Source organism: Myotis lucifugus, unplaced genomic scaffold (genome assembly GCF_000147115.1).
Source record: "Myotis lucifugus unplaced genomic scaffold, Myoluc2.0 scaffold_6, whole genome shotgun sequence".
In the NCBI taxonomy this organism is placed as follows: Eukaryota; Metazoa; Chordata; class Mammalia; order Chiroptera; family Vespertilionidae; genus Myotis; species Myotis lucifugus.
Genome location: NW_005871054.1, coordinates 18,042,121 through 18,063,260, shown reverse-complemented (window position 1 = coordinate 18,063,260; position 21,140 = coordinate 18,042,121). Strand labels below are relative to the sequence as shown.

The window sequence follows — 21,140 nt, the reverse complement described above, 5'->3', positions numbered from 1 at the left end:
TTGAGTAGTTTTTCTTCTATGCATTGGGATGTAGTAGGAAAGTGCTCCTTACAGACCAGAGGTAGAAAGCATGCTGGGCATCTGTGGCTTCATCTGTAATACCAACTATCAGGGTGAAAAGTAAAAATATCTAGTCAGTCATCAGGTTTCCAGACATTAGGATTTTATTCTTTGTGTGGATCTAACTTCCTTCCTTTAATAAAGTAAAAAGGATGTTTGAATTCTGCCCAGTAATTTCAGTAAATGATAGTCATAATGAGCTTATCTAATAACAACAATGAGGACTCATAGTATACCGATGGCAGGGAAAGGACTTACTCTTCTTTGTGGGTAGTGGAAGCATGCCTGACTCTGCCTCCACATATGGAGAATTTGTTTAGTTGTGTAGGAGCTTTGGACAATGTCTAACATCACTTTCATACATCCTACATGAGGTCTTTAAGATACTGGTTTCTAGTCGTTGGGATAGTTTTACCTATTCTAGCTCAGAGTTTAAGCTAGCCAAAGGGCCCCAGCCTAGCTTATCAGAGGTTTTCCAGAAAGCCTCCTCCCTCCAGGGACTTCTGACATGAACAAACTGGAGAAGGTGCAGAGATGGAATGGATTACCCAACTGGCTTAACCAAGATAAAGGAAGAATGCACCCTGGACTGGGGACTCAATTGGACTGATCTGAGTTGTTGACTATTGATTGGGCTTGGTCTCCTTCGTGGTGGTTGAGATTACAGAATCTCCTCAATCTGATTACTGTACCAATTTCTGCATTCTACCAAATGTAGCATATATGTGTGGTTGGTTTCAATAAATCTTTTATTCAAAAATGAAAACCAGTAAAAGCAAGAGTTTGTAATGTAATGCCCAAGTTCAGTAAAGACCCTTGATAACCTTGGTTGAGAACAATGAATTCCATCCATTTTAATTTAAGGGCCTTACTTGTTTGTGGAGTAGTTACTTGGTTAAATAAAAAAATAGGATTTCTTTAATTTTCTGAGCTTAGTTCCCCCTTTACAGTGTTATTACACAATATCTTACACTGACATACACAGTTGTTACAATTGTCCCCATAAAGCATTAGAAAGATATTCTCTTTATATTCCCTGCAAATCTTAGTGACACATGTCCTGAGTCATGAATTCAGGGGAAGTAAATATTATTCCAGGTCTAGGAGGTAACTGTTTTACAAATGCAAAACAATTTGGATAGATAAAATATTTGAGAACAATTAAAACCAAATCAACCTGTACTTTATCTGTGTGCTGAGATTTTAGGTCCAGTGGATCAGAATACAGGGAAAAAACTAATGAGAATCCCTCAATGGATCCTTCACCCACCAAACAAGATTTCTTCAGAAACCGACTTGCTCTTGCAAATGACCTTGACCAAGGAACAGCTGTGTAAAACATACTTAAAGTTGTATTGTCAAGTGGTAAGATGAGGATCAAAAGCTTGTATATATATTTGTGTAGGAAAATATATATATTGGTGTATAAATCCCTGAGGAAAACTAATATAAATACTTACATATGAAACTAAATCAACATAAAAACAAGACATTGAAGAGATGAAGATTAGTCTATGGTTGAGAACTGGCTTTTTGAACCTCAACACTTGGGAAAAGGGAAACGAAGACTTTTCACAGTATTACAAAAAAACACAATAAATGTGGAGGAAAATAAACGTTTGTAAGATCAAAACTTCCACCTTGAAGTCATTGTCCTAGTATGATATTAGCTTATTCACATTTAACATGGATATGCATTTTATGCTTCCTAGACATTTGGCTTATAATTCACCCCAGTTCTTAGACTCTAAGGCAGTACCTAACATTCCTTAAGGCAAAGGAATCAATTAACAGAATTTATTTTACATGGTGCAATTCTTGGGTTGTGGAGATTTTATACCATGATACAAAAGACACATTGATCTCCAAACAGGAAGAGAACCTTATGAGTAGTATTTCTCATGTTCTATGGTTATGAAAATCAGTAGATAGAGGGAACAATGATTTCTTTAGAAAGTTGGAGGCTAAAGAAACATTGTGTGTGTGTGTGTGTGTGTGTGTGTGTGTGTGTGTTTTGCTACAGATGGGAACAGTCCAGAGTCTGTTTTATTGAGCAATCAGGACTGAGATCCCCTAGTGATCTTGAGTGCTACACACACCCTCATGACCAGATGCATTGGAGGGAAAAGCACCGACTTAGCCACATCCTCTTAAAAGTTTCCTTCACCCTGGAAGGAAGGTGGCAACACATCGATGCGTTAGTGGCTCACATATGAGCCATGAAAACTTAGGGCTGGCAGTACCTCATCCTGTTTTCCTGAAGTAAGTTGTAAAGAAACAGAGTTTTTAAAGCTCAGACAAGAATCTTTGCAATGAGGCTTGCTTGGATGAGGGGTAATAAAATGTGCTCTGTTTCTACATGGATATGTCTAAGAAGGCCTACGTCCTTGACATGCCCCAAACATCAGAATCATAATAGAAAAAAAAAATTAGGTTTAAACAATTAGTGTCCATTTCCAGGCTATTGTCTATAATAAATTAGGGGCATTTGGTTACTGTTTATTCAAAATCTTGGCACCCACACTTATTTCTTGGAGAATATTCCTCTAGTAATGCACTGTTTGATCAAATGGGAAAGTTTCACTTTTAAGTGTTACAAGTTTTCTTCTACTTGTCTGGTGACTTACTTAGGAATGCATTCCTTAGTATTTTGAACAATAGGTGGTCTGGAACATGTAGGATTGGCTGCCAAGTTTGGGAGGTTTCCAATATTTAAGTTTAAGTAAGTCAAACTGTCCATTTTCCCAAAATTCATGAACTCCTTTGAAATTAGATTTATCTCTATTATCTGGCCAAAGAAGTTTTGGGGACAGTGCTTGAAGAAATTGTTGTGTGAAACTAGAGTGAATTTTTACACATTATAAGAACACGAGGATGTGATTTAGGTATGACTGAAAATATTATTTTGGGAAGTTGTCAGACATTCAAAGTAGTTAAATTTTTTGTGCCTAATACAAGTAACTTATTTTCCAAAATTAATGTTGTTTTTGAAGAGCTTAGTGCATAATCTTGGATAAGTCATCGAAACCAGTTTGTTAACTATAAAATAGTGATTTTTATCCCTCCTTCTTGCCTCATTTCCTGAGACATAGTAACATTAACTGCTCTTAATTATCAGCAAGAAAATGAATTGTGTTGTTTCTTTCTCGTGTATATAAACCCATTCATCTAAAGATAGTGAGATCAACTGTAAAAGTCTGTGGCTGGATACCATTTGTGTTTCTAAGTGGGTTGTTTCCACTTACCACTGGATACATCCCATTTCCTCATTATCACATATTCCTTTTCAACCAGGGAAGACCCTTCAGCATACAAACATGCTCCTATTTCTCCAATTTTTAAAGGAAAATAAATCTCTTGACAGTTCTCTGCTTTCTTTTATAGTAAAACTTGAAAGAAGAAACTGCTCCAGTTCCTCTCCTCCCGTTTTTTATTAAATTCAGTTAGGCCCATGCCACCCCTGACTGCTCATCACTTTCACCTTGCTAAAGGAATGGTCCATTCTCAGACATCTTACTCTCCCTATCAAATGGCATTTGACATCCTGATCACTCCCTCCTTCTGAAATTTCTTCATTAGACCTCAAGGACACAACATACTCATGCCTCCTATTCATCTTTTTCCATTGGCATTTCCTTCTTGGTCCCAAGTCTTTCCTTTGCTTAAATCTCTTCTTTTTCCAGTCTGCTGGTTTTAAAATAGGACATTTATGAAAGTGATTTCCAATTTTATAGCTCCAGCCCAAAACTCTTTCCTAAACTCCAGACTTATATCGTCGACTGCATCCTTGGCATCTCTCAGATGTCTAATGTATTTACTGAACTTAACATGTCCAAGCCTGCTTCAACCATATATTCCCCACCTCAGTTAATGGTAACTTTGTCCTTCCAAGGCCAAAAACATTGATGTCATCTTGACATTTCTATTTCTTACAGCCAACTTCTGTTCTATCACCAAATTGGCTGTCTTCCAAATGTGTCCAGACTCCAGCCTCTTTTTCTTTTCTTTTCTTTTTTCTTTTTTTCAGAGTTTGACCTCTTCTCACCACCTCCACTTCTGTCACATTGGCCAAACTGCCTTCTATTGGGCTAACTTCCTTATTCCCACCCGTTTTTTATTTTATTTTTTTATTGATTTCAGAGAGGAAGGGAGAGAGAGATAGAAACATCAATAATGACAGAATCATCAATTGACTGCCTCCTACACGCCTCCCACTGAGGATCGAGCCTGCAACCCAGGCATGTTTCCTGACCGGGAATCAAACCACGACCTCCAGGTTCATAGGTCGATGCTCAACCACTGAGCCACACCAGTAGGGCCTTATTCCCACTCTTAACCCCTAATTATTCTCAACATAGCAGCCAGAGTAATCCTGTTAAAATGTAAATCAGATCATGTCATGCCTCTGTTCAAACCCTCATAGGGTTCTATTTCTCTCAAACAGAAGCCAAAGTCATTACAAGTGATCTGGACCACATTAAACCTCTAATGGCATTTCCTATTTCACCTACATTCACTCCTCTCCAGATACAAGCAGCCTCACTATTCCTCAGATATACCAAGTATGCTCCTGCCTGTGAGATTTTGAATTGACTGTTCCCTGGGACTTGGTATATTCTTTTCCCAGATACTTGCCATGTCTCATTCTTTTACCTCCTTCAAATCTTCACTCATCCGTCACCTTGTCCATGAGGCTGACTCTGATCATCCCCTTTAAATTTCACCTCCTGTCCCCTACATTCCCAGCCACCTTGTCCTTGTTCATAGTAGTTGCAAGATTCTAATGTATAACATACCTATTTACTTTTATTACCTATTGTCTACATCAGTGATTCCCAAAGTGGGCGCTACCGCCCCCCGGTGGGCGCTGCAGCGATCCAGGGGGGCGGTGATGGCCACAGGTGCATTTGGGGGTGATGAGTAACTGCTATTAAAATTTTAAAAAAATTAATTTCCAGGGGCTGAGTAATATTTTTTCTGGAAAGGGGGCAGTAGGCCAAATAAGTTTGGGAGCCACTGGTCTACATCTTTTCACTACTATTAATCCCATGATGGTATGATTTTTTGTTCTGTTCTGTGCCAACATCAGAACTGTACCTGGAACAATAAATACTTGCTGAAAGTTGAATAATCAGATGGTCCCTTATGAAATGCTTATAACTAAGGTCACGCAAACCAATTTAAGTGGCAATAAACATTAAAGGAAGCTGTAAAGAATCAAACTACGGGGACTTCAGGATGAACCATCAACCTCTTAAAAGATATCTAATAGCAGGCAAATTTTGAAAACATGTCCCTTTCAACTTCAGTTACCATTTAATGTGCAACTACTCTGTAAAAGGCATTGGACTTTACACATATCATAGCAGGTCCTTGAATAATAGTGTTTCGTGAATGTTGTTTCATTATAACATTGATGAATACTCTAGGAACTTTACTCTTGTTTATATCAAATAACCTGTGGTTAAATTGGTTTCATTATGTCAATTTGCTTAAAGTTGCAGAACTTATTGGTGACTTTATTGAGAATTAGTGTACCTTTAAACCCCACAATAGTCACCAAAAGTAGAGTAGATCTATTAACCTCATGCATTGATAAAGAACAGAGACTCATTTAATAACTTCTCCAAAGTCACACATCTAGTACGTAATAGAACCAGAGTGTGAACACAGATGTGTGTTTTCAAGGCACTTACTTATTGTACTCTTGTATCACAATGATTCTTCCTTTTCTTGATGAATCATGAAGGTAGAGAAACCAACTTCTGAAAATGACTATAGTGTTTTTCTTGCCTTCAGTGAAAATCAACAATCCTAAAATGTTAGAATGGGCATAAACTGCTTTTTTGGTTTTACTCAAAGCTCTCCTTCCCTCTGGAAACCATGTGCATCTATCTGCAAAAAGGCGGTTCAGCTGTGGGCTGTGCCTTAGAGACTTAAGCGCCCTGAATCTGTGATGAGCTAACATGATTAAATAGAAAAGCAAACCACCTGGTTAAAACTCAAAGAAAGTGACGTTATAAGAGCCAATTCAGAATTGTTTGACTAATATCAATATTAAAGTTATTTCCCTATAGCTATTGATTACCTAAATTATATACTCAATGATACATACTTGGATTTCACAGTGGCCTACAAGTGAAATTTGGTCTTTAAACTGGGGGCGGGGCACAGGACCACTAATAAATTTTAGCTGTTTCTGAAAGCATTCCTCCAAATACTAGGAATCAAAGTTGAGTCGGTGGTCTCAGTCATTAACTGCCACTTGATGTTGGCTAGATCATCTCAGCTCCAGGCCTCCCTTGCTTCAATTTTTAAATAAGGATATTGGATCTCTAAGGGTTCATCAGTTTTTACATTGTCTAGTTCATCATGAATAACTGCACATTTGCATAATTCTTTACAGTGTGCAACTGTGAACTGTACCTTTCCATGCCACGCCTAGACAGAACTGCTAAATGTCAGGCTGCCGCGTTCCAGCAGGTCTCAGCAAAACTTGCCGATCGAGGAACTGTGATATCATAGAACTTTTATGGGCTACAAATGCCTTAGGCATCTGAAACTTCATCCAGGTGACACCCAAGATCACTAAAGTACTAATTTTCATCTCAAGGGCCTCCCACTCACTACAATCACAGGGCTTGATGCAGAAGGAAATACTGAACTTCTTTTATAATACTGTGATAACAGGAATAAGCACCCCCAAGGCAAGGCCATGATAAAGAGCAAACTATTTCTCTGTGGCAAGTATGAGCTAAAATGAAAGACACTAATGACATTAAAAATAGTGTCCTCTAAGATACCAGTAAACACATGCAAAAATAATACACTGTGGGCTGTGTAAGGCATTTTTCTTTATTATTTTTCAGTTTATCTTAGTAATGCCAGAAAAATAACAGCCATTATTTTCACTTTAAATGCAAACCAAATACTGCTGCACATAGAGTACAAAGATTACCTACGAACATAGTTAGGTACAAAGGCCATATTAGATGTATAGACCACACTTTGTTTTTACATTAAAGTAAGACTGACAGCAATTTTTCGACAATTATTTTAGCAAATACTGTGCTACTAAACAAAGGCAAATACACGCATATATACATAAACATGTTTCAACTAAAGTTATACATGTCACTTTGACAAACAAAGGCTTCTTCTCTGGTATTTCACCAGATATTTGCACCCCAAAGTCCCCTGCCCTGATCCCGCCCCCAAATGCTGACTTGATCTGAAGAAAAAAATTAGAGATGTTCTTAATTAAAGGCACATTTGGCAGCTACTGAAAGTGGCATGCATCTCGCACAGGTGCGCGCTCCCTAAAGCCACACATGTGACTTCCACCATTATGCATCTTGTTTCTTTGAGTGGTAGTCCAATATGATCCACCTTTAGCTAACTTGCTTCATAATTTTGCAGCAATCGGCTACTTAATGCACTATTTTCATTAAAGGCAAAAGGGAAATTTACTCACAGTCGACAAAAAATGCACTTTACGGTGTCAAAAATGGAAAATAAGGCATGAAATTTACAAAACAAGTTACAAGTGCTTTTGTTGTTTAGATTTATCATATAGACCTCATGCTTCTTAACTAGAGCTCAAAACATTGTATTGGCTCATGTATAAAGGATTATGAAATGACTTTAAAAGCTAGTAATGAGATGTTTCAAAAGAAAAATATTAAGTAAACTAAGTCATCATTTTCCCTTATAGTTTTACTGCATAAGTCTTTCAGCCAAACTGATACTAGCCTTGTGATGTTTATCTTACTGGTAAAGATTAATATGCAACACAACAGGACCTGCACTTGTATAACAAACAATATAGGTTAAAAGAACAAGTTAATCTACCCATAGCAGCAGAATACCAAGAAATAAATGGTTAAATTTGTTTCATTCTAAATCTGGAGGGGAAAAAAGGTTTTTCTCAATATTATGTACACTAATAAGTTGGGACACCCCTCCCTCCATTTCTCATTTTGTTGAGCCATTTAAAACTGAATTTAAGCTGTCATTAAAAGACAAACAATGAAATACATGACTAAAGTAAGCTAAACTTGAGAATTAAGACAAGAGCATGATCATAGATACCAACTAACTTTTGGTTTGCTTAATTTTTGATTTGTGGGAAAAAACATTAAGAATTTAGAACCGTAATTTAGCCTCCATCTAAAATAGTACTTGTTCACTAGACTGTTGTTGATTGTAGTATAATTCATGTGGCATGCTCTTTGCTAATTTCAGATCCAGTAAAGCAAAACATTCTTGAGTTGTTAGAGCACAGTAACTTGCTAAATACATATTTTGATACCCAACAACCTTTAATTAAACAAACTTTTAATGTTTGTATATTTCCTGATAATTTGTACTCTTAAAATACATTGAAGACTGGGAAGAGTAAATAACCTTTGAATAAATTTAGAAACATGTACTTATCTGTTCCTGCTTTTAAAAGTGCTTAGATATATGAAAAGGCTCCCTTTCTGTTATATTAGTTATTAGCCCACTTAAATAAATTCAACCTAGAAACATTTTCATTGTGTGATCCAAAGATAATGAAACATCTAAGAACATTTCTATTTCTAAAAGATATGTTCCATATTTTGAAACCTGGTTTTGAAAGTCATGCTGCTTGACTGTCTTATAATGTCCTGGATTCAAAAGCAGAATTTTTTGGTGATGCATTTATCTTCTCAGCCACTTCTTGTCCCTAAGTACATTTTAGTTACCACAGACAATAAATTTGTCAGCTAGTTAATGTTGCAAAAGTGAAGGCAAGGATATGGTTTTCTCACCACCATTTAAGGGTATCCAATTGGAATTTTTCTAATTAGTTACCACTGCAGAAAATATTTTTACCCAGATGTCACATTTCAAAATAAAGAAGTATCCCTCTCTCCACAATGCACACAAAGCCAATGCAGTGGTCTCCTAAAACCACCGGTTCTAGAATGGTTCCCTCTTTGCAAAGTATGATTAGAGCGCCAAATCTTGATTTTTTCCCCCTCTTTATACGATCAGGCAGGTTGAAAACCCTTATTGAAGGTGAACATACTGGCCAGATACAGAATGGGCTCCAATGTGACTCTTCTCAGGTTCTCATTTGGAGTGGGGGTGGGGTGATTAAAAAGAGTAATGATCAATAAGACATAAAAAGGGGAATCCTAGGGACAATGAGGCTGGTCTAATAAAAACTCATGGGAGATTCTGGAATGTGTATTATGATTAATCTTAGCAGCACTAGTAAGTAGGCTTAGATACTTATTGAATGAATGGTCTTACAGACACTGTGCATACAACAGTGGATTTGAAATTAATTTTTGGGAGACTATTAAAAGGCTACCTACCATAATAGGAATGGTGCAGATATTAAACAAAGATTCAACTCTAACAAATAAATAAGCATATGCTAGGATGGATTGCTTAATGATGATGCAATCAACATTCTGGTCTTAAAGGACTATATACTGTACTATTGTAATGTACATTTAATGCTCTAATACATGTCACAGGAAATTATTAAAGTATTGGGTTTTCACCATAATGCAGCACTTCTAAAATGTCTCTAATGGCATGGTTAACAGAATTGCTGACATGTTGCTTCATTATTCAGATACATGCTGATACTGATGAACTGATGACTCTCTAAGGATGGAACACTGCACATTTCACAGACATTATAGTGGAGATTAAAAAAACTTTTTCTCTTCAGCAAGTTGCATGCATTTCAGTCACAGTATTTGTTAGACTCAGAAGATCAGTACATAGGCTTAATGAATAATCCATATTATGATTTTAACGATGAAGGCAGATGTTCTCTTAAGAATAGTTCTGATAGAGCAAAGACCTCAAGCAAGGTAGAATGTTTAATATAAACTTTAACAAACTGTATACATGTTGCCTAGGAAATTAAAAAACTTACAAAGTTCTGCTTGAAAGATACCCATCCTATTCTAACCAAATACTATCCTATATGCCAAACTGTAACTTCAGATCATCCTTTAAGATGAATACATACATCCAGAACTAGAAACCAAGGCATACCACAATGCGTGCTTTTATGCTTAGTGTTTGTGTGTGTGTTTCAACTGAAAGAAATAAGAATCAACCATTTTATCCATATAATAATTTAATATATGCCAGTCAACAAGGTATTTGTATCTTTATTTAATTAAATTAAAACAGACCTGCCAAGTTTATTATATAACATTCACTATATACACATGATTTAGGCAATGCAAGGTAATTCTAGATATGCTGATAGTTACTCAACTATTAGTAAAACATGAATGGTGTCAGTGATGCCCAGCAAGTACTAAGTACTTCTTTTCACACTGGGTGACTGCATTTCCACAGTACGGTTAGAGGGACAGCTACGAGCCATGATGTGGATTACCAGTAAACTTTTGTGGGAGAAGGGGGGGAAAATGACAACCTAGCATAGATTAACAGTCTCCTAAATGTAAATTATATACTTGACAGTTACATTTTTTTAGTAAGTTCTTCTGTCATGTTAATGACACAAAAATTCTCGTTTGAAGGCAACACCACCACATTTTGTTTGTATCGGGAGGATGGGTGGGATAGACTCTTAAAATTGGTATAATTATTCTTAAAAAAAAAAAAGTACCTCTTTGGTGAAGCCTTGGTACCCATTCAATTCATTCACTGTAATGATCTGTAAACAGGACTGTAGTACATGCTGGGCCTTGATTCCAACAAGGTCAGGCACCACAGCCTTTCCTCAGTCCTTTGAATGATTTTAAAGAAAATATTTTAAAGTCGGACAAGTAAAAGCAAAAGAAAACAAAGGGTTATATGAAGATCCCTGTTAAGTTTTTTTTAAAAAAGTGCATAATATTTTGAATTATAAAAACTGTCATAATGTGGGCCTGCTGGACACGAGACTGTGTTTTTCCATCCCTTTAATGATAAAGATCACTTCACAAAAACAGGGCTCCAACCCATTGGCTGGAAAAAGTCCCTTTAATTGGGTATCAGGTGCAAACAGTTGTCCAATTCCTCTAGATCAGTCTTTCCATGTTCGTCTAGGTTAAAATTCATTGTCTTATACTGCATCTTGAAGTAGAGTCGTTAGTGTTTGGAGTTCTCATTTTAACTCCTCAGTGCTGGCACATTCAGTGCATCCATTGCCAGCAATGGATTTGGGGACAGGGAAATGTACATCCAGTACAGAGGAACTCAGGAAGAATGGGCGTTCTCCAACAGTGGTGGTCCATCTCTGTGCATGGATGGGTGTGTGTGCTCCCTTTTGTAAGTTTTTGGGGGGAGTTTAGGGATATGTTGAGAAGTGCTTTGCCGTGGAGGAACAGGTGGCCCAGCAATGGAATGAAGGTCCACTTCCTGTGTCAATGGTGGTGATGGCAGATGTCTCCTCGTGCCATGAGGAGAAGGTGTTTGAGGAGGAGGTGGTGTAAAGGGGGAAGGGCTGTTTGGAAAGAAGGCATTGCTGTGATCACTTTTTTTGCCCAAAGGGGGAGGTTGGAGATGTAGTGGTGAGCTTGAGAAAACATCAGGTGTCCTCACAGGTTCTCGTGGTGGTAATAAGGGAGGGCTTTCAGGAGCATCTGATATGGAGGTCCGGTCTGATATTGAGTATCGTGGTGAATAGGCTTTTGATGTGGGCTGCCTAGGAGGAATTGCTGGGGGGCTGTCCAAATGCTTAGACATAATCTAAGACAAATGAAAAAAACAACAACATTTATTAGTAATTTCACATATGTAGTACCAAGAACATGTTTAAAATTAAGTTGGGGTTTTCAAACATGCTATTGGAAGAGCCCTAGATATGGATCAGGTAGTTCTTCATATGTTTTAAATGGGAGTGTATGCCAATTCATTAAAAAATTTTTTTTTCAATGTTTTAATTTTTTCAATTTTTGTTGTTTGCTACTGCTTACCTATCAGTCTAATATAAGATCTTTTCTTTTTTAACATAAGTTACCTGTTAATTTTATAATATTAACCCTACTATATTTATATTTCATGTTCTACAAAGAGTGTCTTGATTTATCCAGGTGCTCTGCCCTTTGGACACTTTGAGAACCACTGAATCAAGTTAACAGTTGGCAAAGACAGAAGTTTAACTAAGTGGAAAAGTAGCTGTTATGAGTCTTTAAGGTCTCTTCCAACTCAGAATCTGCATGAAAATCCCACTTAAGAGCATGTCAGATTCACTATTAAAAGGGTTCAGATAGGTAACATTTAGCACTTAAAATGTGCTTTTATATAAAGCTTCAGACCTCTTTCCTTCTTTCTCTCTCTCTCTCTGTATTTTTAAGAGCTGCTTGAGACTATATTAGTCTTACTTTATAGATTAAATTTGTTTTTTCCTTGATAGTATCGATGACAGATTAACAAGGGTTTTGATAATATACCAAAAAATTACTTTCAGAATAAAAGAAATAGTGGGGCCTTGACTTACGAGTTTTTTGAGATACCAGCTGTCTCTCAGCAGATTTTTTGCATTGAGTTGACAGAGTAATTTGAGTTAACGAGCTCCTTAACGAGCTCTGTCTCGGAACAAATTAAACTCGTAAGTCAAGGCCCCACTGTAAACATAGTAAATCTGTATTTAATCCTTGTTTAAACTCCATGTAGCCCAAGTACTCTAATCCAGTAAGAACTAAACTACACATAGCAATTGAGGCTAATGTAACTGCAATGATCCCAGTTTCCAGGTCACAAGGTTTTCCACTTTACCTTAGATGGCGAAGATTCCACAGGGGCTGACTCTGGTCGTCTTCTTGGAGGAACAGGAGGGGGGACAGGCACTTCATCAGTGCCCTTGGTTAAGCTTATAGACGATACTGAAGCAGATCCTGTAGAATGTTAAAATTTTTAAAAAGGTCACAGAATTTTATTTCACCTATTAATCCTGAAAAGGCTTAGCTGGAAACTGCTTGTATTTATTAAAAGAAATGTACAGAAGTATCAAAAGCAGTTCAATAAACCAATACCCGATAGGATTCCTTTATTAAAGCAAACTGCTATAAAAGCATGCAGAAATATTTTTAGCAGAATTTTCAGAAAAAAAAGTTGCCTAACATATTCTGTTATTTTGCTTTTTGAACAAAATAATATCCCTACTGTTAATTTATAATTGGAATTTTTTAATTTGGGTCTGTCAGGTTTCTGGGAAAGATAGCAAACTATTAAAAACCCTTGGAATGATTATTTTTCTTAAGCTTTTGTGATGGGCTCCCCCCCCCCCAACTTTGTTAGTATAGAATTTTCCTACCCTTACTGGATAGTGCTTGGAATTAGTTCTGATCTTAACCACTCCTCCAGCAATTCTCTCCAAGGATGCCAGGGAGAGAGAGAATCTAGTTTCTGCAGGAGCGGTCTCTCCTCATTTTCTTAGACATAGGCTCTCCTTGGTGAGTAAGAAAAATCAGGTTCATCATACTCTAATCTACAAGTTTTAATTGTGATAGAGCTATTCAAGATGAGTGAAGCAGCCCTGATAATAAAAACAGAAATTACATTAGAAGCTACTGAACCTGATTTAAGAATAAGTTGATGAACTGGCACAAAAAAAGTAAGTAAAGCTTCTAATTGGAACCTATCTTACAGACATTTTGATGACAAGGGCATAATATAGGCATGTAAATAATTACACTTTGAAAGATATCACTTATTAAGTTGTTAGGCGAGTTTATGAGCACTATAAAAAAGATATGAAAAATACTTAAACAATCATTCAAAATCATACAGGCAGGTTCTTTTTTCCTTTAAGCACTGACAGCTTTTATTTTGACAATTAAATGTTATAACAATATAGAATTTAAAAAGAGTACTTTGTGTATTGATATTAGTCAACCAAGTAACATTTTGATACCTACCTTTTTTTTTCTTATGAAACTATGTTATTTAGCTTATAATTAATATTCCTTGTACATATTTTGAAATCATTTGAATGAAGGACAGCAAAAGACATTAGCTTATTAGTTTAAAATTGATGGAATAATTTGGTAAATTATTAGTTTACTTTAAAATGAAAAGCAAATATCTACAATGGAACTTTATTTTGCTTAACAGTGATGAACAGGCCATATAATTTAAGTAGTTACAATCATAAGATAGTTCTTCTAAAGTCAAATAACAGTTATTTGCAATCTGTGCTGTCGCCAGGCTAAGTGTGTTTTGTGGTTTAGAAATTGCACATAGCTGCCAGCATTCCCATATGCGCATGCATGCTCTTGCTTTTTTATCAAGTTGAGCATTAAATAATTGAAACTCTACAGTTGGAAAAGAGAAATGGTTAAATGTGGAAGCCATCCATATAATACTGTTCTTTTAAAAGAGAAAAAGGTTTTATAAAAGCATAAAAAGTCTGTAAGTTTAAGCAAATCATTTATAATCAAAAGATAGCACAAGTGAAGGCCTCACTTCTAAGATGTTGCAAGCAAGGTGGACCAACACTATCAGACTCAAAAAGAGTTTCAGCAGGAAAGGTTACACTTGGTTTAATTTTTAAAGCCAAAGCGAGAATTGAGTCTTAAACCAAATATACTAACTTGGGCCATGGGACAGTGTAACTTGGATAAAGACGGTATCGCTGCCTGTGAAAGGAAACAAGAAAAAGTAGTTTTTTTTTCATTGATATAGTCAACTCAATTGTAAAAATTTAGGATAAAAATGTTACTTCTGTCATTCTTGTTTAAAGAACGGTATAATAGTAAAAGCTCATTACTACTTACTTTTGAGAAAAATAAAGAATTAAATTGAATTAATATCATATTGGGAATTTTGAATATTCCTTTTATATTCACTACTTGATGTCAATAATTAAATTAAAAGCATTCATAAGAAAACTAAAATATGCTATATTAGTGGAAGACTTCAAATAGGTATAAACCCAATTTGAGCAAAGAATTCGCTGGACATACAGAAATATGTTATGTAAGATTTTGAAAACTCAAATTTGTAAAATAAGTAGTAAATAATGAATTTCTGATATATAAATTATAAAATAAAAAGGAATTTCTTACTAATATTATTATATACTAGAGGCCTGGTGCACAAAAATTTGTGCACTCGGGAGGGGCCTCCCTCAGCCCGGCCTATGCCCTCTTGCAGCCCTCGGAGGATGTCCACCTGCTGGCTTAGGCCCGCTCCCGGGGGGATCGGGCCCAAGCTGGCAGTCAGACATCCTTCTGGCAGCCCGGCAGCCCTCAGGGGATGTCCACTTACCAGCAGGGAGCAGACCTAAGCTGCAGTTGGACATCCTTAGTGCTGCTGAGGAGGCAGGAGAGGCTCCCGCCACCATCGCTGTGCTGGCAGCCATCAGCCAGGCTTGTGGCTGAGCAGAGCTCCCCCTGTGGGAGCGCACTGACCACCAGGGGACAGCTCCTGCATTGAGCATCTGCCCCCTGGTGGTCAGTATGTGTCATAGCGACCAGTCATTCCTAGTCCTTCTGCTGTTAGGGTCAATTTGCATATTACCCTTTTATTATATAGGATAGAAGCCTGGTGCACGGGTGGAGGCCGGCTGGTTTGCCCTGAAGGGGTGTCCCGGATCAGGGTGGGAGTTCCGCTGGGGTGCCTGGCCAGCCTGGGTGAGGGGCTGATGGTGTTTGCAGCTGGTCACACCCTCGTCAGGGTGGGGGTCCCCACTGGGGTGCCTGGCCAGCCTGGGTGAGGGGCTGATGGCTGTTTGCAGCTGGTCACACCCCCTTCAGGGTGGGGGTCCCCACTGGGGTGCCTGGCCAGCCTGGGTGAGGGGCTGATGGCTGTTTGCAGGCTGGTCAAGCCCCCCCCCCCCCCAGGAGGGACCCTCACCCCCTGGAGGTTTGGCCAGCCTGGGTGAGGGGCTGATGGCTGTTTGCAGGCTGGCCACACCCCCTTTAGGGTGGGGGGGTCCCCACTGGGGTGCCTGGCCAGTCTGGGTGAGGGGCTGAGGGCCGTTTTCAGGCTGGCCAAGCCCCCTGGTGACGGAAGCTCCCAGCCTCTCCTTTTTTTCTTTTTTATTATTCTGGGATTTATTTACCTTCTATAATTGAAACTTTGTAGCCTTGAGTGGAGCTCAGAGCCGGCCAGGGCGGGCGGGAAGCTTGGCTTCCTCCATCACCAGGGGCAACCCAAGCCTCATGCTCGCTCCAACTCCATGGCCATGGCCAGCTGAAAGCAGGTATCTGGGGTTTATTTATCTTCTATAATTGAAACTTTGTTGCCTTGAGTGGAGCTCAGAGCCGGCCGAGGCAGGCGGGAAGCTTGGCTTCCTCCATCACTGGGGCAACCGAGCCTCCTGCTCACTCCAGCTCCGTGGCTGCCGGCCGCCATCTTGGTTGGGTTAATTTGCATACAGTTGCTCTGATTGGCTGGTGGGCGTGGCTTAAGGAGTAGCGAAGGTACGGTCAATTTGCATGTTTGTCTCTTTTATTAGTGTAGATACCTTTGAAAATGTTCTTGGGGCATATATTCTCATCATAAAATAACTATAGCTTTCGGTATTACCAAACAAACTTGAAAGTGATATAACTTTTTCCCTTCTATATTTTTGAAGACTTTTAAAAAAAAATCAATAAACATTTGTTGCTTAGATACATTTTATACAGGCAACTCACTGATAAATTTAGAATTTCTAATTTCAGCAATGTTAATTCTTTAAAGAAAAGAATTGAAAAATCATAAAAGCCAAGGCCCCAAGAGCAGTAAAGTAGAAAAAAACTGAGACAAAAGGTTAATCTATACTGGTTTTAAATCAATATAGTTGTTTAGTTTGGACCATTGCTTTTTAGTTTCTTTGGTCAGAACAAGGATAATTTTACGTTTCAGGTTCAGTTGGCTACACTATTAATTTGATTACTTCTATAGATACAATGGTCTTATTCCCCAGAAAGCCCCAATTTCAAATAATCAAACATTATCTCCTTTCCATCTGTACTGATATTTATATGGAGGCCATGGATACTAAAGGATAGCAATCCAGCTAATTCTACTAAGTTATCTCTCAGAAGATTAAAATTCATTTTTATACTTTGATATTAAATGAAGCTGTTGCTCTGTCAGTGATTCTCTTCCCTACTTATTAGGCACCTATGACATACAGGGGTTAAGGGAGTATCCAGCTCTAGTGTTTACCTGCTTCTGTATTTTACACTTAGAAAGGAAATAACTATGCCTCCTGGAGATAAGCCTCAAGAACATGGTAGTATACTTAGAACAACATAGAAATAAAACAAAACACAAAGCTCATGTCAGCTACAAACTGCAGGCTTTTAGAAAGAACGATTACACCTATGCATACACCCTTGTGCACACAGATGTGGACTTGGCTTTGATCATATTCATATACAGCACAGGCTTAGATCCATGCATTTGGTAAATTTGGGGCACTTTACTGATTTGTCGCTTTAAATTAATTGCTTGGTCTCACTGCCTGGAAAATGCTATTAAAAAACCCTCTTATAATTATACATGTTCTAATTAAGAAATAGATACTGAAAATTCTTGTCAGCTAGGTACGAAACACATTTGTTGATAATGACTTAGGAATGAAATGTAATTAATTTTAAAACATAGTATTAATTTGTCCAGTACAAATCCCAAACAATAGAACAGTGGTTCCCAATCTTGGTTACACATTAGAACCCTCAGGGAATTATAGTATACTGCCATGGTTGAAACCACTGTTGAAGATACTCTCTAATTTATAAATGACTCATTCTTGAAATAGGAACAAGCATTTCCTATAGAAAAAAAATTATATGAACAAGAATAACTTCTTAAATTCACAAAAGCCTATTAAGTGCAAATGTATTTCAGATTAGAAACTAATCACCAACAATCTTCTATAAAGAAAATCTGTGCATTCCATGAAATGCTTGCACTACACCTTTTCTTATCAAAACTTCCCTGATAAGGGATGGAGCTCATGTGTAGCACAAAGATCAGGTCAGACCTTTGGCTCCCTTTAATGCAGTGGTTCTCAACCTTCCTAATGCCGCGACCCTTTAATACAGTTCCTCATGTTGTGGTGACCCCCAACCATAAAATTATTTTTGTTGCTACTTCATAACTGTAATTTTGCTACTGTTATGAATCGTAATGTAAATATCTGATATACAGGATGTATTTTCATTGTTACAAATTGAACATAATTAAAGCATAGTGATTAATCACAAAAACAATATGTAATTATATATGTGTTTTCCGATGATCTTAGGTGATCCCTGTGAAAGGGTTGTTCGACCCCCAAAGTGGTCACGACCCACAGGTTGAGAACCACTGCTTTAATGGCTAGGCAGCCTTCAGCAGGAAGGTATAAGAGCACTTCATCCTCTTCTCCTCTTTGTTATAGCAGCAGAAACAGCAGAGAGCTGGGTGGTCTTTCCCTTTACCCAGCCACTGTCGTCATCACCTCAGAGGTAGACCTCACTGGGACAAGGTGCGGAGCAGGGCTCTGATTTGGAGGGTGTATGTAGCAGCACTAAATAGGTGGCCAGTTTCCTTTCCTCTCTGTCTTCACAAAGCTTTCCATGGCCATTCTTGCCCATTCTGTAATATTTGTGTAAATTCTACAGCATTTATGCCTTCACTACTCAATAGCATTTTGCCAAGCACTTACACATCTTCTCTGGTAAAACTTGCAATCTCACTGAGAGATGAAAAATAATCATAGTGCAAAGAGAACCATAACATTTAACAATGGTTAAGCATTTAACTATAATTATCTTTGTACTATGATTATTTTTTTTTCTCTCTCAGATGTGTGTTTGGCAAGGAGTGAGATATATAACAGATACTGGCTGAAAAAATTAATTATTGGTTTTAAAGTAAATTATTTTGGAAAAGAATGGTAAGAAGCAAAAAAGTACTATTATAACTAATCAAAATTCTAGCCAAACTTTGCCTTTTGAAAAACTTAAGCACTGGAACTTTCTGCCACTTTGTATTGAGTGGAATATGTTCAATGACATAAGAAGGCAGACACAGCAGCTCTTGGCTGCCAGGCCATGGGGAAACAAGGAAGTAGGTATTCACTATGATGGTGACACAGTAGCAAGTTGGTGCTCTGGTGAACCCCTCCCCAACCAGTACTAGCAGATCTGTTGAGCAGAAGTGGGGTCTCGAGCAGATGAGGACCTTTAATACACATATGCCACTGATAAATCTTAAGTAAGGGACTAACTGAGCATACAGATGGTTTTATATTATGCTGGTTTATTTTATTTCAAAATCAGTTATTTTAAATGTTATTGAGAGCAAAGGGAATAAGTAATAGGGTTATCTTTATCACAAAGAAAACAATTGAGAAAACCCTCAGGCTACGATTATAAAACATAACTCCTGAAACAACAGTTTCTCCACTTGTCCGGCAATTTAAGTTAATATGGTTCTCGTCACCTATGACAAAAGCACTGCATTCCAAACCATTCCTCTTCCCTGTTTGACTCACCATTTAGAGCAGGGGTCCTCAAACTACGGCCCGCAGGCCACATGCAAATACAAATATTGTATTTGTTCCCGTTTTGTTTTTTTACTTCAAAATAAGATATGTGCAGTGTGCATAGGAATTTGTTCATAGTTTTTTTTTTAAACTATAGTCCGGCCCTCCAACCGTCTGAGGGGCAGTGAACTGGCCTCCTGTTTAAAAAGTTTGAGGACCCCTGATTTAGAGATTTAGTACTAATAGGGAACGTAATGTGCTTATCTCTTGTTTTTCCATCTTTTCCATTTTTAGCTACTTCTTAAACTAAGAGAAGTAAAATTTGCAATTAATGGCTTTCATATGATTTCAATAATTTATTTATGTGGGAATCTTTATAATATATAGACCTTAACCATCTGCCCTAGGGAAAAAGCCCTGCAAACAGTTAAAATGGGTCAGAATAAATAATGATTTTAGGTCAGGTATACTGCAAATAGAGTTGGTTTTATTTTATTACTTAATTTAGGTGGTTGGTGAGTTGGGGAAAATTAATGGGATTTTCTTAACCTGGTGTTTATTTGAACATATCATCAAAAATATCTGAGAGCTTACTATGTGAATAACATGACTCCATAATCCTCAGTAGCCAAATAAAGCCAAGAAGCAATACTTCTCAAAACAAATACACTTTAGGTGGTATAAAGACAAGACAAACTGCCTGGCAACTACAAATATATGGATGGATAACACAGGAATAAATAAATAGAATTCTGGGTCAAATAAAAATATATATACCTCCAAAGAATAATTTTAAGTTAATTTTTGTTAAAAAGTTAGATCCTCTGAGTTGGAAGAAACCTTAAATCCAGTTTGATTCCCAGAAGGCTCAGTAAAAGTATTTTACCTAAAATCAGAAAGCACACTAGCAGACTGGAATGACAAACCAGATTCCTAACTGCTGGGTCAGTGCTTCTCAACCTCCTCCCCCTGCCTCTGAGTATTGGGTTTTATTCCGTCAAATAGTAGGGTAGAACTGGACCTGCACAATGAGCTAATCAGCCAATGGGAGGAACATATGGAAGTGGTTGTGGAGGTTAAAGGTGATTTGATTCAAGTGTTGATTTAATAATGAACAAGTGAAAAAAGGTTGTGTGTTTTTAGAGCTTTAAAAGTCTGAAACTTATTAAATAATTAATAGGAGTAGGGGGATCTATATATAAAAGGTAGCTCCCTAAAGCAGTGGTTCTCAACCTTGTTGGAACGAGAAAAAAGAAGAAGAGAAGAGGAAAAAAACATCCATGGCGTGGGTGGGGTGGTCGTTTTGTTCATTATTTTGTCAGCGATACCCGCGCGTGCAGACGAGATATGTGTCTTTACAAAAATAAACGAGGGAGCAGAGGCCGTTATAGGTGTATGGTTAGGGTGTGGTGGATGGACGGTACCGAGACAGAAGTAGTTATATGGCTGGGAAAGAAAATATTGGAGGAGAGAAGAACTGAAGGACCTGGTGCAGATAACAAGACGAGAAAGACAAAAGTAGGGCTCGACAAAACACTTGATTTGTTGTGAGTTTGCTGAGATAGGTCCTGTGTCGTTTCTTGTCCACGGAGGTGAATGTAGGATAGAGGATTGATGTGTGCAGAGCGGGAGATATGAGAGACTAGTAGATATAACGGAAACAGCT

The 21,140-nt window shown here is 37.7% G+C and overlaps 2 protein-coding genes across 2 annotated transcripts in view; one reads left to right on the top strand and one right to left on the bottom strand.

The window, feature by feature from the left end:
• ARHGEF33 (Rho guanine nucleotide exchange factor 33) overlaps positions 1-1,662 on the top strand; it is a 54,212-nt gene extending 52,550 nt beyond the window's left edge. The window contains 1 exon segment of the mRNA XM_023746188.1: positions 1,268-1,662. Coding sequence (XP_023601956.1) covers positions 1,268-1,397 — 130 coding nt within the window. The 3' untranslated portion in view covers positions 1,398-1,662.
• An 8,535-nt stretch (positions 1,663-10,197) lies between these two features.
• Positions 10,198-21,140, bottom strand: part of SOS1 (SOS Ras/Rac guanine nucleotide exchange factor 1) — a 75,400-nt gene continuing 64,457 nt past the window's right edge. The window contains exons 21-23 of the mRNA XM_023746182.1: positions 14,601-14,645; positions 12,784-12,902; positions 10,198-11,754 (exon numbers count right to left, since the gene is read on the bottom strand). Of these exons, the coding sequence (XP_023601950.1) occupies positions 11,263-11,754; positions 12,784-12,902; positions 14,601-14,645 (656 nt within the window). The 3' untranslated portion in view covers positions 10,198-11,262. The remainder of the gene's footprint in view (positions 11,755-12,783; positions 12,903-14,600; positions 14,646-21,140) is intronic.